Source organism: Mytilus galloprovincialis, chromosome 6 (assembly GCF_965363235.1).
Source record: "Mytilus galloprovincialis chromosome 6, xbMytGall1.hap1.1, whole genome shotgun sequence".
NCBI classification, from domain to species: Eukaryota; Metazoa; Mollusca; class Bivalvia; order Mytilida; family Mytilidae; genus Mytilus; species Mytilus galloprovincialis.
In genome coordinates this window covers 76161949-76189262 of record NC_134843.1, presented here as the reverse complement: position 1 = coordinate 76189262, position 27314 = coordinate 76161949, and the positions used below count along the sequence as shown (strand labels likewise).

At 31.4% G+C, this 27314-nt stretch overlaps 1 protein-coding gene across 1 annotated transcript; it reads right to left on the bottom strand.

Moving 5' to 3' along the window:
- Positions 1-639: 639 nt before the first annotated feature.
- Positions 640-27083, bottom strand: LOC143080345 (uncharacterized). Its single transcript, XM_076256152.1, has 24 exons — positions 26960-27083; positions 26030-26154; positions 25254-25442; positions 24235-24417; positions 23530-23784; positions 21878-22069; positions 20153-20347; positions 19752-19930; positions 18458-18740; positions 17703-17864; positions 16967-17128; positions 16212-16401; positions 15531-15694; positions 14852-15034; positions 12760-12990; positions 11727-11897; positions 11041-11244; positions 10556-10813; positions 9207-9392; positions 6538-6693; positions 6311-6340; positions 3071-3155; positions 1438-1533; positions 640-781 (listed from the first exon to the last, which is right to left on the bottom strand). Exons 2-24 carry the CDS (start codon positions 26061-26063, stop codon positions 643-645), a joined length of 3927 nt encoding a protein of 1308 aa, XP_076112267.1. The 5' UTR covers positions 26064-26154; positions 26960-27083; the 3' UTR covers positions 640-642.
- Positions 27084-27314: the final 231 nt, after the last annotated feature.

The window sequence follows — 27314 nt, the reverse complement described above, 5'->3', positions numbered from 1 at the left end:
AGTTATTTGTCAAACCAATTATACTCTATTTATTCTGATGTGGTATTTCCACTGATGCCAGTGATAGATGCAATAAATCCAACTATTTTGACATTTGCACCTAATTAACATTCAAGGGTTTGTATACATAAAACATGATAACAATTATTTAAAGAAATTCCATTGTGACAGCGTCCGTCCTTTAAGAGGGAACGGCAATGACACTTTTTATCAGTTTTTAATTAATATTTAAACATGTTAAAATCAGTGAAGGTGTTACACTCTGGGGTGATATTACATTTATCTGACCACAGATGTAATACCATCTATGATCTGACCAAACGTCTTTTATATGTATTGTATTTTGGAATTGAAATATCTTCATAATGAAAGATGTAAAATGGGCAATAAGAAAAAAGTGTTTAAGATGTGACAAATTTATTGGAAAAGAAGGTGATATTATTGCGACTATTTTGCTTCTTAACAAGATGATGAGCGGGGAAAATATTGAAATATATCTATAGGTCTGTTTTTTGTTGATTAATATATGACAAGGTATATATTTTTGATTAACAAAATATATGAAAAGGGTGGGGTACTTGATGTCTCAGCTGCTCACCCCTACCAAAAAAAGTTTGAAGTGGCCCCCCCGAGGTACATCCATTAATTCCATCGCTCATTTTGCCTGCTCGAAGGTCTTGAATGATGACCATGACCATAATAAAGTGGAGGTAGAGAGTTTCCATGTTGTTTTGTATGTATCATACTTTCATCAGAATTAAATTCACTGTTGTCGTATGATCTGAAACAAAAAGTCAACAGTATTTATCACTATTCTCAGTTGGATTTCCGCCCAATAAACCGCTGATATAAAAAAAAATCATGTGCAACATGTTTGTAAATATAAATTAACAAAAATAACCCAGTTAACAAAAGTGGAGAATTCTGGCTATAACAACATAAGTCAACATTGTTCCAACAGAATAGCAAAAGTTTGTGTAACAGTCTATTATCTAATAAAATGTTGATGTGGTTGGTACTGTTAATGTAAGTACTAACCTTACAATGATCATACGTTTCCTATGAGAGTACCATAAAAAACACGTATGTCATTAGTGTAATCAAAATTTAAATGGAACGTAACGGTTTGGCGACATATAAATTGACTCAAAAGCACCATATTACTACCTCATCATATTCGCCTAAAAAGTTTAGAAATATTTTAAACATTTTACATTTTTACTGTAAACAATAAAATATTAACTTTTCGCCATTAGAACCATATGTTCCTTAAAAATCTGGAAGTTTTTTTGGTTTTTTTTAATGATTGTTATTTTTTTCTCAATGGAGATACACTTTACATATAGAAGAATGTGCTGAAAGTTTCCGGTGACTGACCTTTCTCAGCTACTTCCGCGTAAAATTTAGAATCAGCTTGATAAGAATATAAATACTCACGAATACATTGCGCTGTTATCTAACAATGAAGTTGGGACTCTCTCTAACGAAATCATTCCAGCAGAGTTTTCTGTCACTTTCAGCTTTGGTTTGCAACTAAAAGAAGAATGTAAATACAATACACTTAGGAAAGGTAATTTTTGGATTTTCCTATAAATTTTTGAATGCTGCATGCTGGCAGAATAAAATAACTGCATCATCATCTGATTTGACTGTCCTTATGCAGACACTTTAATTTAGTGTATTTTTTAATTAGTCAATTGCAAATTTTGAGTTATGTTCTTTGTTCTTATATTCGTTGCAAAAGCTTGTATTTTATACTTTTATTTCAGTGAAAATATTTGTCCTTTGAACTTGTACATTTTGTACAGAGATAATGAGTAGTGTAAAAACGGTAAATTCATGAATAGTACCTTCAAGTAGATCAATATTTATTGACAATTCAATACTGGTTGTGAGAAATCAATTTCTTCCATTCAAATCATCCACTCATTTTATTCTTACATACTTTTGATTTTTAACCCTATATGCTTACATTGCCTATGTGAAAATTTAAAATTATTTGTATGTACATCGAACGACAAATATATGTAACGTGTAAAATTTTTTGACGTAAGACACGCAAATCAATGAATGCGTTTGTAGATAGATGTTTTTGTGTGCTGTTAAATTGTTCTTCGTAAAATTGTTACATGATGATGACTATTTTTTGATTGTGTCTGTTTAGTTAACGCGTCATTGTAAATACAACGGAATTTGATCAGACTGTCGTCAAAGTGAGAGGGTTAGCGCTATAGAACCAGGTTTAATCCACCATTTCTACATTTGAAAATGCCTGTACCAAGTCAGGAATATGACAGTTCTTGTCCATTCGTTTTTTGATGCTTTTTGTATTTCAATTTTGCCATGTCATTACGGACTTTCCGAATTGATTTTCCTCTAAGTTCTGTATTTTTGTGATTTTACTTTTCATTATGTCAATATTTAAAATGTACAATTGCAACTTATTTCTAATGATAACAAAAATATTTAAAGATATCAAGAGAGCAAAATTTCCATTTTTGTAAAATACTTTTAAACATCTTGGTCAATAAAAGGAAAACAATGACAATAACCAATAGTCCGCTAACCTCAGATAAATAAGACACAGGTACAAGAGTCTTACAAGTAACACAGTTGTGATCTCAGGTTCTCTGGAATATCCGGTTATTTCAACTAGTTTCAACTTTACTAGAGACACTCAACAAGCAACAAATCTAACGAACAATACTTTATGCCGAATTATTATGACAAGTCAACAGTAGTATTCCGCTGTTAATAATCATAGATCGATTAATCGAAATCAAATCCAAGGGAAACCATAAAAGGAAAACATGAGTTAACATGGTTTTGTTGCATTTCAGTGATTCCGTTGTTCAGTACAACAGAAACACTAACATGCAACAAAAACAATTGTCAACATACATAGAAATAAACAATGTTGAGAATTGCCCTTTTCATAGAATTAAAAACAAAAAAGGTGGAGAAGCATATTTGATTTTTAAATTTTTCTAGATAAAACGGAACCAAGGCATTTGACGTCATATGTAAGCAGATTCGATTGAATTATTAGCCATACCTTATTCATACATACCACCTATGTCTACAAATGATAATTATAACTACTATACTGGTACCAATAACCATTATACCAATAGCCAATCCTAACATTGTTAAAACTGTAAAATTAAAATCAACAATCCATCAATTTAATCGCAAATTCATGAAATTGAAAAACAAACAGCGAACATAATACAGAGTTTAAAGCAATGAACTTAAAAAAAACTCTTAGATATAAATAACTCATTTTCCAATTTGTGGCCATGATATCTTTTATATAGAAATGATCCGCAAATTGTTAAAAGGTATCGTCCCTACATAAAAGCTACGGTTTTGCAGATAAATAATATGTAAACTGGTTTAAATTCAATTAACATTATGGGCTGCAATCTGAATACAGGTCAGCTTTCTAATAGTAGATAGTTAGATGTTATCGTATTGGCTTTGTTCATTGGATATAATTCTTAAAAAAACCATTCACAATTCTTTTATTTTCAATTGATCCAGCTGAATGATTCCGTTATAATGATAATTAATTTACAGTTCCCATTGAATATATATTTGAAATTCAAAAAACAGATGCAGCTAGTTCATAATTGAAAAGATAACGTTTAAATTAACATTTTTGTTGCATCATTGGACTTTTAACTATGATATTGAGTTTTCAGCATGTGCACCATATTATTTATTATGCTTAGAATCAATAGAAACAAAATCGCAATACACTATAATAAATATAGAAATGACTAATATGGTCGCAGATGAAAAACATGTTGAATTAAAGTTTCTGTCCAATGGTAATTCGATTGTATTATACATAACATTGAATTTCTGTATATGTGTTTAATTCCTTTATGAAAAACAAAATGTCATAAAAAAACAAAAAAACCTAGAGGCTCTAAAGAGCCTGTGTCGCTCACTTTGGTTTATGTGCATAATAAACAAAGGACACAGATGGATTCATGATAAAATTATGTTTTGGTGATGGTGATGTGTTCGTAGATCTTACTTTACTGAACATTCTTGCTACTTACAATTTTCTCTATCTATAATAAACTTGGCACTTTAGATACAGAGGAATATATTTGTAAAAATTTACCAAAATTTACAAAATTAATGAAAATTGTTAAAAATTTACTATAAAGGACAATTGTTAAAAATTTACTATAAAGGGCAATAACTCCTTAACGGGTCAACTGATCATTTTGGTCATGATTACTTATTTTTAGATCTTACTTTGCTGAACATTATTGCCGTTTACGGTTTATCTCTATCTATAACAGTATTCAAGATAAAAACCAAAAAAACAGCAAATGTTCTTTTAAAATTACCAATTGGGGGCAGCAACCCAACAGCCAGTTGTCCAATTCATCTGAAAATTTCAGGGCAGATAACTTTTGACTTGATTAACAAATTAACCCCAACAGATTTGCTCTAAATGCTTTGGTTTCAGAGTTATAAGCCAAAATCTACATTTTACCACTGTGATCTATTTTAGCCATGGCAGCCATCTTGTTTGGTTTGCTGGTTCATTGCACACATTTTTTTAAACAAGATATCCTAATAATGATTGTGGCTAAGTTTGGTTAAATTTGACCCAGTAGTTTCAGAGAAGACGATTTTTGTAAAAGATAACTAAAATTTACGAAAAAATTGTAAAAAATTACTATAAAGGGCAATAACTCCTTAACGGGTCAACTGACCCTTTGGTCATGTTAACGTGTTTGTAGACCTTATTTTGCTAAACATTATTGCAGTTTACAGTTTATTTTTATATATAATAGTATTCAAGATAATAATCAATAAAGGGCTGCGCTTTAGTGCATGATACGCCCGTTGCTCTTTTAACTTGTCTTTTATGCTTTAAATGAATTTATATGATCAACTATAAATATATGTACAAAATCCCCCTTTTTTAAGTATAAAAATTCATTACTTAAGAAAACGTAAAATCTAAAATTTATAAAAATGGAAAGGGAGCTTACATCAATAGATATAAACAATTCACCAAAGTTTCATGGACATTGGTGAAAGCCTTTTTGAGTTATTGTCCAAAGTGTTGAAAATCTCCCTTTTATTTATGAATAAAGCCCCATAAATCCAAAACTTAAAATCTGAAATTTATAAAAATTGAAAGGGAGCTTACATCAATAGACATAAACAATTCACCAAAGTTTCATGGACATTGGTGAAAGCCTTTTTGAGTTATTGTCCGAAGTGTTGAAAATCCCCCTTTTTTTATGAATAAAGCCCCATAAATCCAAAACTTAAAATCTGAAATTTATAAAAATTGAAAGGGAGCTTACATCAATAGATATAAACAATTCACCAAAGTTTCATGGACATTGGTGAAAGCCTTTTTGAGTTATTGTCCGAAGTGTTGAAAATCCCCCCTTTTTTTTTATGAATAAAGCCCCATAAATCCAAAACTTTAAATCTGAAATTTATAAAAATTGAAAGGGAGCTTACATCAATAGATATAAACAATTCACCAAAGTTTCATGGACATTGGTGAAAGCCTTTTTGAGTTATTGTCCGAAGTGTTGAAAATCCCCCTTTTTTTATGAATAAAACCCCATAAATCCAAAACTTAAAATCTGAAATTTAAAAAAAAAACGAAAGGGAGCTTACGTCAATAGATAAAAACAATTCACTTAAGTTTCATGGAAATTGGTGAAAGCGTTTTTGAGTTATTGTCCGAAGTGTGGACGACGGACGGACAGACGGACGGACGGACAGACGGTACGACGGACAGACGGACGGACGGACGAACAACGGTATACCATAATACGCCCCGTCTAAAAGACGACGGGCGTATAAAAACATCAAAATTTTCATAAAATTACCAATTCAGGGGCAGCAACCAAACAACCGGTTGTCCGATTTATCTGAAAAATTTAAGGCAGATAGATCGTGACTTGATAAACAATTTTTTCCCGTCCGATTTGCTCTAAATGCTTTGGGTTTCAGAGTAATTAGCCAAAAACGATATTTCCCCCTATGTTCTATTTTTAGCCATGGTGGCCATCTTGGGGGGGGGGGGGGCAGGGTCACCGGACTACATACCCTAGTGATGATTTTGGTCAAGTTGGTTAAATTTGGATCAGCAGTTTCAGAGGAGAAGATTTTTGTAAAAGTTAACGACGACGGACGACGACGGACACTGGACGCCAAGTGATGGGAAAAGCTCACTTGGCCCTTTGGCCAGGTGAGCTGAAAAGAGAAAAAATAGAAAAGTGCATTTGCTTTTTTAAACATGACTCACGAAACTTACCAGTGCTTGTTTCCTCTGTCGAGATTGATTCTGAAATAAGTTGAAAAATAAATCATTGAAATTATTAAAGTCCTTGCAAATCTATAAACCAAGAAAACTTGAGTACAAATTTCATATCTATATATTAATATATAATATAAAATCTTTTTAACATTTACTTGTATAGTTGTATGTGTACATCATAAACCTTTAATATTTTGAATGAAATATATTACGTGAAGACTCACTGTTACAATCATTTATAGAAATGGAGCTTATTCCTTCAGTAGTTGTTCCAGTTGGACATACAAAACAAAATGTTTGACCCGTCAATAGCTGGTAGGTGCCGACTTGACAAGGTAAACACTCTTCATTTGATAGATAATGACCAATACTACAAGGAACTGTAAAAAATCATAAAGCAATTGCTAAATAGGTATATATGTGCTAAATTGCATTAACCAAATTTGAAAGCAATGTCATTTAACAACATAAACGATACCAATATTTCTGTACCAGATTCATATTTCGACAATCAATATCTCTTCAGTGATGCTCGAGATCAAAACAGTTGAAAATCAAAACCTTATTAAAAAGATTAAGAGCTATAAAACAAAAAGCGAGAGGGACACATACAAAAACGTTTTAAAAAAGTTACAATCTATTCAGTAGCTATAGCTTCTTTTCTACTTAAATCATTGAAAGGATGCGTTTGGAATGTAGATATGTTTTTTGTCAAAATTATTCTATAAGTTACAGGGGTGGAAGACACAAGAACAAAATACAAATTTGAAGCTCGATGATTTAAAACTAGAAGCTCTAAAGAGCCTGTGTCGCTCACCTTGTTCTATGTGCATATTAAACAAAGGACACAGATGGATTCATGACAAATTGTGTTTTGGTGTTGGTGATGTGTTTGTAGATCTTACTTTATTGAACAATCTTAATGCTTACAATTGTCTGTATCTATAATGAAATCGGCCAATAAGTGACAGTGGGAAAATTTTTGTAAACATTTACGCAAATTTACAAAATTTATGAAACTTGTAAAAAAATTGACTATAAAGGGCAATAACTGATAAAGGGTTTCAATTGACCACTTTGGTCAAGTTGACTTATTTTTAACTCTTACTTTGCTGTATATTATTGCAATTTATAGTTTATTTCTATCTATAATAATATTCAAGATAATAACCAAAAGCTTAAAAAATTTCGAAAAATTACCAATTCAGGGGCAGCAGCCCAACAACAAGTTGCCCGATTGGTCTGAAAATTTCAGGGCAGATAGATCTTGACCTGATAAACAATTTTACTCTAGATTTGCTCTAAATGCTTTGGTTTCAGAGTTATAATCTAAAATCTACAATTTACCCCTACGTTCTATTTTTAGACATGGCGGCCATTTTGATTGGCTGGCCTGGTCACCGGACACAATTTTTGAACTAGATACTCCAATGATAATTCTGGCCAAGTTTGGTTAAATTTTGCCCAGTAGTTTCAGGGGAGAAGATTTTTTGTAAAAGTTAACAGACGACGACGACGGACGACGGACGCCAAGTGATGAGAAAAGCTCACTTGGCCTGATAGTCCGGATCGGTAAATATGTTCTGATCGAAATATTGCACTCGTTGTGTTCATAGTATGTATATATATTTAATGATTAATCTCATCCGTTTTTTTCCCAATCGAGGAACTGACAACGGGTCTTTGGCTGTTATATTCTTACTACCAAGGATCATCTCTGACACGTAACATATATCCCATAAGGTAGCAACTATTTAACTTCTTGCAAGGGAGAGAGACTAAATCGTTATGGAGTAAAATTATTTTTGTTGGCGCAAAAGTAGAACGGTTTATGTAGTATTTCAACGCTACCAATCAAATTACTATTTTCAAAATTTAACAATATAAGGTATAAAGGAAATCTGGATTCACATTTATTTTGGTCATCTACTTGGACAGAATTATCTAAAATAAAAAAACATACCCCCATATCCCTACCCCATCCTCTTGAACTTAAATGGCCGTTCCCTAATGATAAATCAAAAATCGTGATGCTATTCGTTACTTAAAAGTTACAACTAAAAATACTTCAAAAGTGACTTTGACATTAATAAGAAATAAAACAGATAACACTCGTGCATCTTAATCGTTGTATAGATACGTAAAAGCGGCATTTGAATCTATATGACACAAAAAGAGATAAAAAGAGGAGCAAAATACATCTTACGCTAATTTGCTAAAGGGAGTTGTAAGTATCTTAATAATTTCTTACTTTCAAACAGGGAAATTTACAAAGTAGATTATGAATTATGCCAGTAGCGAAACACTGCCTAGTGAAGTGGTGATATTATCGAGACTAACAATCCTTCTGCAGGGGATCAACCAAATGCTAGTAAATCAAGATGTTAATGATAAATGTCGCGCGTCCGAAGCGCTTCTTCTCTTGATTTAGCTACACCACGAACCGAAATCATAACAATATCTAGAATATAGTATCAACTTGATGAAACAGCACCCAATATGCAAGCATTGTTGAAATGGTGCTGAACAGAAATAGAAAGTTTATAATTGGAAGTTGAAGTCGTAAAGCCATGAACTTTCACTAAACTTGCAATTCCATCTGTTTACAATGTACGGTTTCGATTTTTTCTCTTTAGATCCTGCTGGTTTTGACTCTCTAAAATGTTTTTTTTCTTAAACGTTCGATCACAAAGAAACTTGATAAGGTATTTTAAAATACAGAATATATTAATATGTGTTAAAAACATAACTATTTGAACATCCAGAGTTGCATTATAGAACTGCACGGTGATCCGTCTTGTTATTACTCTGAACTTATATGTTTAAATAAAGAACCTATCGGATACATTCAAAATACGCATATATTTCTAGCATGATATTACCAAAATCTTACCACAAAACGCCACATTAGCAATAGAACCAAATGGACACTTTAACCAACTACCCGAAGTCGATTGATTTTGTGATATGTGGTAGGTATTGTTACCCTGGATAATATTAAATGATTGACCATTGTTTTCTAAAGACTTCATTTCCATCACTGCATCTGCAAGCCCAAAATAACATGTGTGTGTTCCATCTAAAATAAAATAAGTACATCAATACATATGTCTGAATTTTAAATGAATAGCTTGACAAAATTGTTGTTTTAGAAGCAAAAAAAAAAGTTAATTAAATAAAGGCAACAGTAGTATACCGCTGTTCAAACTCATACATCCATGGACAAAAAACAAATTCGGGGTAACAAACTAAAACTGAGGGAAACGCATTAAATATAAGAGGAGAACAACGACACAACAATACAATGTAACACACACAGAAACGGACCAAGCATCAGACAAAATCCCACGAGAATAACAAATATAACATCAAAACCAAATACATGAATTTGGGATAGACAAGTACCGTGACACGTCTTATCGCAATGTGAATTTACACTAAAAAAACAAGAGAAAACAAACGACGCAACGTTAAAATGTAACACACACAGAAACGAACTATAATATAACAATGGCCACATTCCTGACTTGGTACAGGACATTTTTAAAGGAAAAAATGGTTGGTTGAACCTGGTTTTTTGGCATGCCAAACCTCCCTTTTTTATAGCCATGTGAAATATAACATTAAAATGACAACTCAACACCACAGGACTACAATATAAATAAATTGGAGAACACAATTGACAAAGAAACACACGAACAACAGCCAACAAAAGACAATAAGTTCAAAACTTTAATACGCCAGAAGTGCATTTTGTCCACACACGATGTAATTAATTGCATCATCAAATTTATCCCCTGCTTTTTTACGAAATGCTCAAAATAGAAAATTCGTTGTGATGGACTATTTTTGTAATCTTTGTAATTGGTGTAACTTTTTGTATGTAATTGTTCAATTAGAAACAGTATTCTTTGTAAAAGAAAAAAAAACTTCTATTTTGAATAATTGTCTGATCATGATACGCACATATATTTGTTTTCATCAAAGTTCTGAAGTCTATATATCAGAGTGTTCCTATCTTTTTTTTTATTATTCGTTGATCATCTAAATTAATGTAATACATGTTAAAGTAACACACATCTTAACAATAATGAACCAGACATACGTTATAACGTTAAAAAAAATCAGAACACCAAAAGACAATACTCGAGTGAATAAATTGCAATCATTTTTCAGTCTACGCTACCAAAATAAAATTGTATACATGTATTCACACACACAGCCTTTCAACAATTATCTTACGTTTTGTGGTATTGCAGGCGAGGGTAACAGTATATCCAATATACACATTGCTTATATCACGCCTGGTAAGCTGATCGTTTTCATTACAATTATGAATCACATAGTTTGTCATAATGCAGGACGATGATCTATAACATGACAATTCTTTATACCCATTGGTTATTTCTGAGGCTATTGCTAATTCAGTCTCACTTTCGCATTCCCATAAGTCGTAATAGGAAGTATAGTTTACATAAATCATCAGCGACTCTTGAATTTCTAAAAAGCATAGAATGAATTAAAAAAACGTCCGTTTGTAAATTTGAATAACTGTTTGTCTTTATTAAGGTCGTTTATAGATGAGAGAAGAATGATTTTTGAAATCTTATAATGCAAAAATACTTGTCTATTGATCTCAGCATGAGTAGTAATCATTTAAATTCTGTATTTATGATAAGTTAAACCATAATGACAGTATAAGATATCAACAGTGGAGGATTACTTACGTGAGCAAGATGGGAGTCGTGCATATGGGTTCTCTTTTGTTTGAAAATCCCACAAATAGTATGTTTCATTCCCACACCGGTACTCAGGCCTGACGTCTTGATCGAACCAATAACCGTCATCACAATTGTGATAACATACAATCATGTTGTTTGATTCATTGCAGAAAAGGGAAGAGTTGTTTGTAGGTTGGAGTTTAAAGCATTCTTAAAAAAAGTAGAAAAAAACTTAATAAGAACTATGGATCTGTAATATACCTATTTGTATCAATTGGTTGCATACAATGAACAGGAGTTTCTTAAAAATTTAATAAGGCAGAAAGAGTAATAAAATACGTAATGAATGGCTGCAATACGACAATTGATAAAAACAAGTTGTCTGCACGCTTTGAATTGAATTCTATTACACAGAGTAGCGATTATTGTGTCTGTCCAAGATCTTGGACATTTTCAGTGGTTGTTTTATGTTGATAAAGTCGTTATGTTTTTGTCCAATCGCGAAATAAATGTTGAATGTAGATCTTTATAGTCATTTTATTCAAACAGTTATAAACTAAAGTTCGAGAAATCATTTGTAGCATATACTAATGAACACCCTATGGTGACCTTTCGATGTCTATTGGAATATTGATCGTTGGATTACTTATTAATGAGTGCTTCTTGGCAGGACTATCAAACTTAAATTGTACCTGGACATGGTTCCAATGTACAGTCCCCAATTTCTGTATCAGTTCCATTACATGTTAGGCCTCCATTATCAGGAAGAGGATTTGAACAAGATCTGCCTCTATGTCTTGTTCCATTACCGCAACTTGTAGAACATTTTGTCCAATCATCCCAACGAGTCCATCCACCATCAACTAGATACATAACATGAGTAAAAAGATGAGTAAGCGATGCATTATGTATACATGTTACGTTTGGCTGATTACTATTTAGAGCTTTTTGGTATCTTCAAACTATAGTTTTACTTTATGCTGATTTGCAATAAACTTAATACAATATAACAATATATATTAACAACTTATACTTGAAAATATTCAAAAACGATTCGATTCATTTTACGTTCGAACGAATTCCAATACGCATCAAATTCATTTTACTGTCCGAACGTCGTTTACTTTTAATTTGCATTATCAGTTGATTAATCATAATTCAATTCGAAATCCATTCAGGAAAGCATTCACACCACAGTTTAAATCCAATTTAAGTGAAGTAACTAATTTTGTATCAACGAAAACGTATCTTTAACTCTAATGGGATAATGCGAATTAGACAATTCAAATTCGATTTGAATCAAAAATATTGTATGAACATGATTAGCGAATTCGATTCGCATTTGATTGAATTGAATTTAAATTGAATGTACATGTGAACGACAAACTAAACCATCAAAATCAAGAAACATATTCAAACAAACTTTTGAAAAAAATCAGGTAAGGAAACTCAGGTGACCCCTTTTTAACAAAAAGGGAAACACACAGATGCTTAATCGACAATGTAATATTAATTCTCTTATGGTTGGTTCAAAGATAACAAAATGAATATGAGTCATTATATAAACAAACTAGATTTACTCACCAAGGTACTGAATGACAATTTTCTGGTAAAAGTGAGATATGTTACAGATTAAACATGATTATAATGTTATACTTTCATTCAGACCAATTTCCCCACAATGCATTATTTAGGCAACACCTCATAAGAACAATCAATACCAACCTATAGCAATTTCGCAAAGCTCTCCTTTATATCCTTTACTGCACAGACATGAGTATGCTAAAATGCCGTCCAAACATTGAGCGTCATTCTGGCATACATTAGTTACACAATCGTCGATATTAACATCACAGTTTGATCCAGTGAATCCTCTATTACATGTACATCTGTAACCTCTGAGTTTGTCCATACATGTTCCGTTTACACATGGGTTACTGTTACAATCATCTACATCTGTTATCAAATGATCAATTGACATATAAATTAATCGTCTATGACACTCTACCCACAAATATCTTGAAGATAACACAAAATTGTTTAAATGATATATTTTGATAATAAATCTGACAAATTCAATTCTTACATTTAACAAGCAGACGTCTCTGAGTTTAATTTTAAACTTGTTGGAAACCACACACATAAGTAAACCTTATCGTAAAGCGGTATTATTTAATCTTACGTCGTGTAACTTTGAAGTTATCTTGTACTTTGTAATTCATGAAATTTCCTACAGTTTAGACGTCTCTATTTCTATTTATGCAGTTTTAGTAAATCACCTTACGAATAAGCGGGATCTTCAACATAACTATTAGCTAAAGTAATAATTGTCAATCTGCAATCATTCCTTTAAAACCTTTTATTATATATATGCTTTCACAAAGTCGGAACAACTGCCTTCCGGAGCACCTGAGATAACCCCTAGTTTTTGGTTGGGTTCGTGTTGCTTATTCTTTAGTTTCCTATGTTTTGTCATGTGTACTATTGTTTGTCTGTTTGTCTTTTTCATTTTTAGCCATGGCGTTGTCAGCTTGTTTTCGATTTATGAGTTTGACTGTCCCTCTGGTATCTTTCGTCCCTCTTTTGCAATACAAAATATATAGAAATAACGTGGACACTGTCTAACTTCGCCCTTTTAAGATCTTTTATACAATTGGAATAATTTGTTTACGCTGTATTCAATACATTCGAACAATGAAAAGAAGACCCAAAGATACATGAACTGCTCACTTTCTTGTACAATTTGTACTAAATGTTGTGAAGGAAAATTAAAAAAAGAAATAAAAAGTTTTTCAACACAATTAGGGATTGCAAATAACATTATGTTTGAATGTATGAATATTAAAATGAATTTAAATAGCGTAAAAGAAGTCTGAATCTCAGTTTTACTTGATTCACAAGTCCAGTAGTTAGCACTTCGGTGTTGACATGAATATCATTTATATGGTCATTTATATAAATTTATGTTTAGCAAAAGTATGAATCATTCGAAATACTAAGGATTTTCTAATCCAAGGCATAGATTACACTAGCTGCATTTGGCACAACTCCATATTGTTCCCAGATTTGTTTTATATTCTTATTGATATTCGAGCGGCATTGAAAGAGGGACTAAAGATACCAAAGGGACAGTCAAACTCATAAATCTAAAGAAAAACTGACAACGCCATGCCTAAAAATGAAAAAGAGAAACAAACAACAGCACACACGACACAACATAGAAAACTAAAGAATAAACAACACGAACCCCACCAAAAAAACTAGGGGTGATCTCAGGTGCTCCGGAAGGGTAAGCAGATCCTGCTCCACATGTGGCACCCGTCGTGTTGCTTATGTGATAACAAATCCGGTAAATAGTCTAACTCGGTAGGTTACATTCATGAAAGGAAAGGGGATTGTAGTTACGACGTAAGGAACATATCCGATATCATTTTGAAACGGTTATTCCATAACGGTCAACCAACTCGTGATGGCATCCGTAAAATTTACGAAGGGAGTGTTTCAACTTCACCATTTGGAACTGAGATGCAAATAAAGATAATAGTTTGATTCATGATTGAATTTTAATTCGATTCTCAATAATTCAATTAAAAACATGTAACCGTTTATGTAAAACGGAACACGTGGAGCATTCATAGCAATAGCCTGTGAATGTCGACTGTGGTTAGACTTTTTTTTTTTTTTTTAATTCAAATGAAATCTACAATACAGTTCTCTGACATGTAACAAATTAAATGAAATTACACGTTAATGTGTATATAAAATGCATGTACAATACTTAATTGGTATATATAAACCATGTGTTAGGTATACACACCATCGCATTGACCAGGAATATTAATGAAGGCGTTCAGAAGATTACTATAAGCAAAGTCTTCCCAGTTGACATATCCATCTTCCATTTCTTCACTACTGCACATAGGAAACGTGTATCCTTGTTTTGCGTTAGCTGTTAGTGACCTTATATTAAACTGTGAAATGTAGCCACTAAAACCACTTCCTGATTTAAAAAAAAATATTTTGCTATGTTAAACAAAAACATTGAAGTTTTATTCATTCATCTTTAACAACACAATATTGTTCATAAAAAAGTTTCCAACGTCCATACAGGTAAATGGAGATAAAGGGTAAATGTTTGGGTAAATATTTGTGTGATTGTTAATAATTCAGAATTGTGTTTATACTTTATCTATCGTAACAAATGAAATACAACCTGACCGATAGATTAAAACATTATATTTTAGAGCTAATGTACTCACAAAGGACACATTTCTATTTACTATATAAAAATGGAAGTTGTATGATTCCTTTTATATTTCTATGTTTTGTTTAATATGTCTATTGTCTGTTTTTATATTTTATGGCGTACTAAATTATAATTTTAATCCTGGTAACTTTGATAACTATTTATACAGTCATTTGCTAGTGTTTTTTAATTGTAATTTTCACACCACATAGATTATACAATTTAACTTTTCAGAAGAAAATATATGTACCTCCTAATATAACATTGAAGCCGGAAATCATACTTAAATCAAATTTGATAAATGTTCTGGATACTTCTTTCCTATCAATATACATAATGGTAAGATATTGTTTCACATGCATCTCTACATACACCCAGCGTTGACATAAATCTATTGGCATCTGTAATGTTTCACTAAAAGGAAAATGAATGAAATATATAAAAATGTCCTATTTACTTTATTGCACAAAAATGTTCATCGAATACGTTAAGAGATTTGTACTATGGCTTCAGATTGTGGTAAATGAAAAAAAATAAACTTTCTTCCAGATAAAAAAAATAACGCATAATTTTTTCAAAGTTCAGCATATGTTTTGGTCTAATTTGAACTAGTACACACAAATGTTTCTTCCTCCTTATTTCTTTGTAGATGTTACTGGTAAATGTGCTGATACTAGATAAATGTTTTTCTGGGAATGGTTTTAAAGACCAAAACACTTAAGAATAAATGTTTGAGAGTCTTTAATCGATTAATATGAAACTTTCGTTTAACGTTAAAAATAATTTTGTTTTGAGTTTGAGATTAATAGGACATTTAAAATTAATAATACCTACCAAATAATTAAGAGAAATAAAAACCAGAAGCACGAAACTGTAGGCGACAAACTTTAAGGCAGCTTGTCTATTAAATTATGTAAACAGTTTTACTTACTTGAAAACTACTACTTGTTTTACACTTAGCTCCAAGAGTACAACCACGTCTGAGGATAAACGGAAAATTGTTCCAGAGGAATTCGTGTCGCATTTTGCATGCAATGTTATTAAGAAAGGGAAAGATATGTTCGACATCACTAGGTCTGTATAACTAACATCTGACATATTAGGAAACCCTATGTCAAAATCTACAAAAGTATTTTCATCTTAGAATTATTGTTGATGTAAAATTGTTTCTTATGGTTAATGCTACAATATTGGTTAGTATAACAATCACATTTAGATAGTTTTCTGATTAAAATTTCAACTTCAAAAAGAGGTTAGTCGATAACATCAGCTTATAAGTTTTGATATTACTCATAATATCACCTTTTTTGCATTTTCTGTTTATATATTTGGAACTTACTAAGAAACTCTAAAGAAAAATACATTTTCGATTGATTATTGTTTTGTTCTTATTGGTACGTATTTTTAAGAACATTTACATTTTTCAATTTTCAAGACTTTTTGGTTTGATTGTAATTTGCGAAATGAATAAGAAAGCGCTTTGGACGCCTGAAAATTATCAATCTTATATAATTTACAGTATTAAGACAAAAGATAAAAAATGAAAATAAATTATACATGAAATATTTCCAAAACAATTATATTTTTAAATAACTAATGTTGTCATATGCAACCCATGAACTGCATCATAAACGTGCTCCATTATGTTTCAGATGAACTTTTCGACCATAAATAAGTATTTCTTACCAATGCATTCTGATACATTACTTCTCCTTTCCATTAAAGTAATTTTGTTCCCGGGACATTTTGAACAACTGACAGACCCATACGATTCTTCATAATATCCGATGTCACATTCAATGCATGGTGGTAATCCAGTTGTAGACCATGTTCCAGGAACACAGGCTTCTGCAAGAATACGTGTATTAGGTTCATAGATATAGAAAGATGTGGTATGAGTGCCAATGAGACAACTCTCCATCCAAGTCACAATTTGTAAAGGTAAACCATTATAGTTCACAGTAGGACTTCCACATGGAGTCTCGACTTAATAATATAGTATTAGTTGCATATCTAATCAATTTATATAGTGTTTTGTTTTGTGACATGATTGTTTCCCTTAGAACATATAGTAGCCAGCCGTAAGCGATTACGCGTAGGAAACACTATGTTTTAGCTTAGTCTGTTGACACACTACCTTTTAACACAGATATCCCGGGTTCGAGGCTGGGATGAAACATGCGATTTGGCAATGGAATCCCGCTCTCCGGTTACATTTGACATACAACTAAAAACACAATAGTAAGAGAGGTTTCGACTTAGGGTATATGTTATGAGGAGTCATTATGGTATGATGACTCTTGAGGTTGGGGAACTGTGACGAGATTGCTTCTCTTAGAACTTATAGTAGAAACATAAACATCCGTACTTAAGGTTATAAATATATAATAAAAAGTAAAATAAAAAAGGTGAATAATAGTACCTTCACATTCGGATGAGTCAATAGCCCCATCGATGGCTGTAATCAACATTTCGGAACATATAATACAAACACTTTGTCCGGATTTAGGCTGATATGATCCTCTTTTACACTTGATGCATCCACTCACTACGTTATCATAATATGATCCAGCTGGACAAGGCACTTGAATGACAAATTGAAGATTATGAAGATTATGATTATTAATGAAATGATGTTATTAACTCAATCATAAATTAACTCTTGATCAAAGATAAACTGGAAAAGATACCAAAGTGACAGAGAGAATAGAGGTGACAAAAGATAATCGAAGAATATGGTCAACACATTGACCAAAGGAAAACTAGTACCGAGGTGCTCATGGCGAGAACAATTACGTTATAAGTATTATTTAATATATATAAACAGTGTTGACTTCCTCAGTTTCTGTTTGTTTGAATTAATATGTAATGTACTAATTGATATATCAGATTTAAACATCGGTAAACTAGTGTTGCATTCATTTAATACATTTATATGTTCAATCGTTCTTGGTTGATATAGTGGACCTTTGTTTTGTCAGTTTTTATGGACTTCCCCTATTTAATTTGATCTCAGAGTTCGATATCTTTGTGATTACCTGTAAGCGCTGTATGCAGTCGGGCATTTTCCTCTTTAATTTTCTATTATACTATTTAAAAAAAAAGGAATTTCAACATTCATAAGATTCATTTCATTTCCCCTTGTTTTATTTTTAATCAAAATACTCGTATACTTACAACAACTTATTGTATTACCATACACTGGCACGGAATTTTCATGACATTGAATTTCAAGTCCATGTGATGAAATTCCTAAGAAGTCTATAGTTTGATTGCTCCCCAATGTCACGTTCTCTTGGGAAAATTCGTTTTCAATTACAAACATTAGTTCTGTTACAGTCAATACTTCTTTTTCATATTCGGTTGATGAAATAGTTGTGTTTTCCGTCCCAAAATAAATTTCTACATCAATTTTCAGGTTGCTAGTTGAACGCTTTCGAGAGGTAGAGCCACAAACAACCTGAAATTTTGCGCGATACATAATTGGAAAATGCTTTCGCATGTTTATAAAGAGAATTAATGTGATACTATATCATCAATTGTAGAAGAACTCAAGATGCAGTTAGGAGAATTTTTCCTGGATTGAATATGAAATATATACAAATTAGAGCTTGAGAAATATGAAAATCGTATACTTAAGTGCTAGTCTACCTAAGAATCAGGCAGTGGTGAAAACATGACAAACAAAAACCCACTCAAGTTGACATTAATTTATGTTCAAAATGTATAATGATGCAAAAGTATACCATTCGTTTCCTTGTCCTGTTCTGGTAATTGGAGATAAAATTTGGTTACAATGCACTAGAAATTAACAATTAAGGGGAGCTGACTCTGTAATTTGCTATCATTCTTACCAAATTTTATCTAAAGATTTCTCAAGTTACCAGACACGCAGACACTAAAGACTTACCATTTCTAATTCAGGATGAGTGTTACTTCAAAATAGGATGGCTGGGTAAGTGGGTTTTTTTTTCAGCCATGTTTTGATTTTTTTCAAAATTGCCTGATTCTTACAAAGACTGGCACTTAATTGTAAATTCAGAATTTTTTGCGAAGTTTTTATTAATGAGAATAAAGCCACTGGGTGAGTATCGCAATAATGTTTGTATGCAGCTTCTCCATTATTCGCAGGTGATAAATTTTTCACTTTTGTTCATTCTTCAAATATCACAATAATAAATGCACGCAATCATTTCTGAATTTAGAGTACTTGCCGAGAAGACAATTTTCCAAAAAAGAAAATTTGCAAGGATAAACATTACAAGGGCAACTTTATGTCATCATATGAACTTCAACAATTATAACATTCAATATTGAACAGTAAGTTTTAAATACCACAGTTTTAGACAAAATCTTTACCAATTTAAATGAAAAGGATCGATTTATGTGAAGTCACAGACCGACAAGTAGCACAAAATAATCATTAAGGTAAATCATGTTTATATTCCAACTTTTGATACTTGATACTTACTACTACGTTTGCAATATAACAGTTTGCAGGCTGACATTTGGAATTCCAAGATATCGAATTTTGAATTGTGATGATAAAGTTTTGTTTAATTTCATTTTGCACCAACGGGTTATTACAGTCTCCTGTATAGTAAAATTCTGCAGACATTACTGCCGGTCGTCCTTTAATGTTGCCCAAAGCTGAAAATAATGCAAAAAGTAAAACAACAATGACCACCCCAAAACACAGAGTATTAAGAATCTCTAATACTTCAATTTAATATACTGATTTTTTTCTTAAATTTTGAAAGATGCAATGAACGCACTTACGTAAGAAAATATATTTTTAAAAGCGTGTAAAAATCAATGTCTATTATACTTTTAAAAAATGTATTTTTAGTTTTCTTGTCTAGAATTTCGTACCGTAGCAGTCTGTAATTTGCTCTTGAAATAACCATTTACCATCATCAAGACACACTAACAAGGCCGGCAATGGTTTTGCGATCATAACAGAAAAACCTTCTGCGCACAATGGATGACAGAAACGTCCACCTAACCAATTATCACATGCTATGGCTCCGTGTTTAGGCGCCTTTAGATCTTGACAAGTTTCTGTTACTGTTGCAAAAGATAACAATATATGAAACTAATTAGTTAGTACATTTCAAGTATATAAATATTTAAAAGGGTTAACATGAATTACCGTTAATGTTATTAATACCACTGGGTCGATGCCTCTGCTGGTGGACTGTTAGTCCCCGAGGGTATCACCAGCCCAGTAGCCAGTACTTCGGTACTGGCATGAAAATATGAGTTTTTGTGTTATTAAAATTTTCTGTTACAAAATGTTAGAAATTCTTATAAATGAAGGAATGTATCTCCCTCATGCAAAGCTCTGATTCCTTTCACGGATTTGGCTATACTTTTTGGACCTTTTAGATTATAGCTCTTCATCTTTTATATAAGCTTTGGATTTCAAATATTTGGCAACGAGCATCACTGAAGAGACATGTATTGTCGAAATGCGCATCTGGCGCAGAAAAATTGGTACCGTTAATGTTATTACAGTGAGTAGGAAGCAAATCAAAATGTTAACACTATATTGAAAGACTTATGCGAGCAATTCTTAAATTTATACTAGATTGCAGTCGACTAAAATGCTCGTGAGAGGACTTATATGACCCCGAATACATATAGCTTGATGTTTTGATAAAACGTATTTGGTTTTACTTTTAAAGTATCAAATCATTAATTTGCAGTTGGACAGCTGTAAAAAATATTGAAAGGAGGTTTGCTGCTTTTCATTCATTTGTCTGATTTTCTTATTTTTGCATGAGCTAAAATCAATTTAGTATATGCTGAAATGTTAAGCTTATAGATAAATGTTGGCGCGGAATCAAGGTCATAAATATTAAAATAAAAGTTTATTTTAGCATATACTTAATGAATTTAGCTTATACATAAAGAAAAACATTAATTAATTTAAGAAAAGTGGTAATTTATTTATACCAGAGAAAAGTATAAAAGTAGAAAGCGTGATTTTGATTGGATAAAACAATTAACTAATTAGCTAAAATCACTTTAGCATGAGCTAAATTCATTTTAGCATAAGCTTAAAATAATTTTAGCATGAGCTAAATTCATTTAAGCATAAGCTAAAATCATTTTCGCATATGCTAAATTCATTAAGTACATGCTAAAATAAACTTTTATTTTAATATTTATGACCTTGATTCCGCGCCAACATTTATGTATAAGCTAAACAATTCAGCATAATATGCTAAATTGATTTAGGCTTATGCAAAAATGAATTCAGCTTATGCTAAAATGAATTTAGCTTTTGCTAAAATGAATTTAGCTTAGGCTAAAATGAATTTAGCTTATGCTTAAATCATTTTAGCATATGCTTAATTATAATATAGCATATGCTAAAATGATTTAAGCATATGCTAAATTCGATGTCATAATAGATGCAATCGCCTTTTGAATATGTTTACTAAAACTTAGAAGCTCTTCAAATATTGATATATTTCATGTGTTATGAGTATAGATAATAATGAACATAGCTTATCATAATTCATACTCCTTTTGCTTGCAAAGTTACATAATATTTTTTTTTATATATACTCAAACTGTACTATGACAAACCTTGACAAAAAGGATGTTCGTACATGTCCCATTGGCTGTAGGTTGAATCGCTCTCTCGATGACAAAACGTTGTATGTGTACCATTTAACTCGGCATTATCGTCACATGAGAACGAACATTGTGAACCAAGTCGAGTTCCTGTACACGACAGAGTCATATACGGGGATGGATATAACCTTCTACACCTCAGTTCTAGAAGACAAATTTTTCAAAATTAATTATTTCTAAAAAAATATTGTTGTTGTTTTCATAATGTTTTGACCTAAATTATCTCCTTCTATATCTCTGGAATTACCGTTAATTTTGTTAAACATTCTATTTTATTAGAATAAATTTGAAAGCTTCTATTGGAATGTTGAATATGACGAATTCCAGTTCAATGGTAATTTGGTGTCGTAAAGAATAAATCTCTCAAGTATATAAAGGAATAAATTACTATTCTATGAATTTTGAAATAACAATTCATAATTTTAAAATATTGTTCAGTGCGAAACAGTTCTGCATGAGGCAATTTTGACACTAAACTACAAGTATTTTGAAGGACATTTGATTTGTTTAACAACATTAACTTATACTACTGTTGCCCTTATTTATACCTGTAACACGAAAGAGCTGATGCTGTTGCAGTTATAAAACGTGATCAAACTATATGAGAAGAAATTATTATAATATCCCTTAAAACTCAACAGTAGCCGTGGCTAATTAAAGATATTTTTAACGACTGCCATTCCCAGTTATATTTTATTATGTAATTTTCAGAAAAGTGTTTCTAGAGTTATTGGACTTCAATCGTCAAAGGATATTAAACATTATGTGTTAACAACTAATATTTGGCCATTTGAATCCAAAAATATGTTATCTTTGTTAGAACTAAGATGAGGAGGCAAATTTTGATTGAAGGATTTTATTATATTTCACAAAAAAATATGCATGCTCATAAACCGTAAATGATATGACATTGTGTCTGTTTGTTTCGTTTACCCATCGTTGTCAATATGATTTTACTTCACTAATTTTTACATAAGAAAATATCTGTACCGAGTCAAGAATATTGCAGTTGTTATCCTTTCGTTTGATGTGTTTGAGCTTTTGATGTTACAATTTGATTAGGAACTTTTAAATTGAATTTTCCTCGAAGCTGGATGTTTTTGATATTTTACTTCTGCATGTTGGTTTGTACATAAAAAAACCTGTATTTTGAATGACTGACCTTCAATAAATCAAACGAAGTGTTTTGAAAAATGTAACAACAAATATAATTATACTTCCGCATTTTCTAACAATATTTTAAATGTTTTATTAAACTTTAGTTGTAAAAAATCTCATTTAATCAAAATATGCTTTCATGAATGCATATGAAATTTTAATGCTCTTATTTTTTGAGTGATATTTACTTGGTGAACAGACAATGTCCTCACTAAATGATTTTAGGCAGACCTATATTCACCAGCTTATATTTCAAAATTATTTTTTTCACTTTGAAAAATCTCACATTAATTCAAATTTTAATAAACGACGATAAAGACTTAACACACCTTTTTAAGACAAATCTAAAACAGATGAAAATACGTTTATTGGTAGCTAATGTCGTTTAACACCTAAGAAAGAATTGTGCCCGATTGTTTCAACTACAAAAACACAGAACAACTCACGCTTTACAACAACAGCAAATGTGCAGTCCTCTGCTCTATTCCCGTTTGAATCTTCTGCTTCATACGTCACTATATATGTCCCAACATTCTGAAGTGTGGTCGACGAAGGTCCGGATATCTTACGAGGAATAAGTGATAAATCTTTATTATCTTTGACAATTGGTGCATTCCAGTGAACGTAAGAACTATCCTCATTTTCATTTGTATAGAATAAAAGTGTATTTGGACACTGTTCGAATGTGGGCGGTTCCATGTCTGCAGAAAAATAAAATGAATAATAAAACAAAAAAATATTTGATTATCACTTCAAACAATCCTTGAACAACCATGAAATTATATCAATAAGCTGTAAAATACATTATTAAAATCTGAATCTGCATAACATGCAACATGAACTATAGTGTTCAATATTCAGACTGTTACCCTCACATAAAGGCATTTCAACAACTCAATAGATTTGTATATTACTTGACACATTAACAACTATTAAGTATAAAAAGGGAACATGTTGCAAATGTCTTGAAATAGTTAGTGTCATTATGGTGTTGTCTCAGTGACACGTAAACAGCAGCTCATTCTATTGATACCCTAACGTTTTCTCTATATTTTCTGTGCAAGATTAATTTTATTAATGGTACTTCTATGCAACATCGAGTGAGAATCGTTCTTATCGAGAAAAAAATATTTAACATTTTATAAGCTCACCCACACATGTAGGGTCTCCAGTATTCCATTTTCCGGAGGCAAGACAGACATTTGTCCGTTTGGTATTTTCCGGTATGTCGTATCCCTCTGAGCAAGTATATGTACATATTGAACGGAAATAAAACTCCGCTGAACATGTATAATTTAAGTTATTTCGTGGTACAATGGCCGTACACGACTTTTCTGAAAAAATAAAAGTAAAATAATAAATTATTTGGGTATAGAGATTAGATAATCAATTAGACGTTAACCAAACATCCAACCAACAAATCAGATGTCATAACATAATTTTCCATATGTGTTTATTGTTTTTGTATTGAACTAGGGTTATTAACCATGGAGGAAACCCCTGTTTATCTACTTAATCGGTGAAAAAGTATCATGTTTTTTATATTTGATTGTAAAAAAAAAGTTAATTAGCTTTCAATTTAAACAGGTTGAATAATTGATATAATTTTAAAAATTAGAATGAACAAACATGTTTAGAGGGGATACAACACATCCTGTTTTTGGCAATGAAAATTGAAAACTTGTTTGCAGCCACTTTAGTCCCTTTTGGAGAAAGAGACCATACCCTGAAATATTATTATTTTGAAAGGCCAAGTAAAAACCTATACATTTCATACAGTTTTGATCATGAAAATGTGCCTGTATTATGTCTTCATGTGTATGCACATGACCTGATTTCATTTTTTTTATGTTCAAATTATGTATTTTATCCCCAATATTCTTTGGATGGAACTTTTTAAAAATATTCAAAGTATACTTTTTTTTATTGCATTATAAACTTGGGAACATTTTTATTCCAGTGATATCAAGTTTTATACAAGCATCTTTATTTATCATTCCATCACTAAGGGTCACTTATGCATGGTCCCTCAAAATATGAAGTCATAGAAAAATCTGTTGATTGAACCCTTAGACAAAATTGCAAAAAGCTGTTTGAACTTTCATATTCGTTTTATTCATCGATAAATTATTAAAAAACTCTTTGTAGAAATTTTTAATAGTATTCGCACTTTCACACGTATGCTCTTGTGCTGTCGACCAGCTGCCAGTCGCAGTGCATTCAACTTGCGATTGTCCTTTAAGATCGTGACCTTGATAACAACCATATTGGCAGACAGTTCCTTTCACCATATCGCCACTTGGTTGACATGTTCTATAACCATCAGGAATATTTGTAGACAACAATGGACATCTAACAACTTTTACAGATAAAAGAAAAAAAAACATACATAATTACAAATTGCAGAAATAGTGTTATCACAATAATTTTCATATTTATCAATTAATTTTATTTTTTATTAGTAAATCAATTCACAATACAGTTCTTATAAGCTAGTTCATTCAAACATATTGTTTTAGGGGTAGTATATTGAAAACGGTACCTTGAATTACTGTACATACTATTGAAGTTATATATACAGAGTAAAAATCCTTTTCTTTGGCAGGGGTATTCATAATGATACGGACAAACGAACAAATACGCTATTATCTGTTTGTTTTTACTACCTTGAGTTTTCTTCCTAATAAACATTTGAGATTTGAATGATTGTGTATTGAAGTTCTGAAATAAAAAAAAATGAATTTATTGTGAATAGATATTACTAGCACAATTTGAAGTTCCATTAAAAACGTACTAGATTTGCTCTTTATTCCGATGAAATAATAATTGCGATAGTTGGTTGTTTCCTGGAATTTAATAAAAAGATCACATTCCTTTTTCTGTTTAAATGAATCTATTTATATTGCGATGCCACTTATATGTATATAAACAGTGACAATAGCTTACCATTTATATGAATAACGAAGTTACATGTTGCCATGTTACCGCTTTTGTCTTTGGCATAGTACCCAATATTTGTAGAGCCTTCCAAATATGGATCCCCTGGTCTGTTGCTGCCATCAAGAGTCACACTGAAAATTAAGTTCATTTGAATAGATAGTTATCAAAGGTACCACATAAGACTCATCAGTGACGCTTATATCAAAATAATTATAAAGCCAAACAAGTACAAAGTTGAAGAGCATTGAGGATCCAAAATGTTCCCAAAAGTTGAACTAAATACGGCTAAGGTAATCTATGCCTTAAATAAGAAATTCCTTAGTTTTTTGAAAAATTCAAAGTATTTGTAAACAGGAATTTTATAAAAATGACCACATAATTGATATTCATGTCAACACCGAAGTGCTGTAAATGTTCATAAAAGTACTAATTGTTAAATTGAAAAACCATTGCAATGAAAATATAAACGCATGGACAAAATATCAACATTTTTCTAATATAAATTTAAGGCGTTTTTGATTAGTGCACCACATTAAAGTACCGTGTATTTTTTATCGGCTCCGCACAGTACACGATACATTCAAAGGAAAAAAAAATAATATGTTGTATTCATTATATCTGATAAATTTGGTTCACATATTTGTCTACTTCAGCCTGTAATTCAGTAGTTGTCGTTTGTTTATGTGTTACATATTTATTTTTCGTTCACTTTTTGTATATAAATTAGGCCGTTAGTTTTCCCGTTTGAATAGTTTTACATTGTCATTTCGGGGATTTTTATAGCTGACTATGCGGAATGGCCTTTTAATATTGCTGAAGGTTGTACGGTGACATATTGTTGACAATTTCTGTGTCATTTGGTCTCTTGTGGAGAGTTGACTCATTTCCAATTATACTACATCTTCTTTTGTATATTTTGTACAAAGGTAACTGTACCTTACAGAACCATCTTTACTATCCCATGCTGTTGGTTCTGCCCAGGAGACAAAAGCATAGCGATGGACTGCAATAGCATCTTCATAAATATCATGCGGACAATTACTTATTGATGGAGGTGTACTGTCTCCTAGTGTAAACAAACATGATGTTAATGCAATAAATTGCCATGAATGTAATGGTATTTCAAAATAAAATTATGTGAATAAGAAAAAGTAAATCAAACTGAAAATACTTTTAACGATGATAAAGATTATCAAATGTTGCATCAAAATGGAAAATGAAATGTTTTATTTCTTTAATTCTTGAATTTTATATGATTTGAGATAAACAAAAATAATATAGTTTATTTGAG

Bases quoted from the DNA above. Each gene is read 5' to 3' on its own strand.
- LOC143080345 (XM_076256152.1), bottom strand. From the start codon at position 26,063: ATGGCAACATGTAACTTCGTTATTCATATAAATG. The intron at 11,898-12,759 runs GTTGGTATTGAT...TTATGTATCTAG, and splicing joins GCTTTGCGAAATTGCTATAG to TTGATGGTGGATGGACTCGT. The intron at 6,694-9,206 runs GTAAGATTTTGG...GATTTTTTACAG, and splicing joins TGCTAATGTGGCGTTTTGTG to TTCCTTGTAGTATTGGTCAT.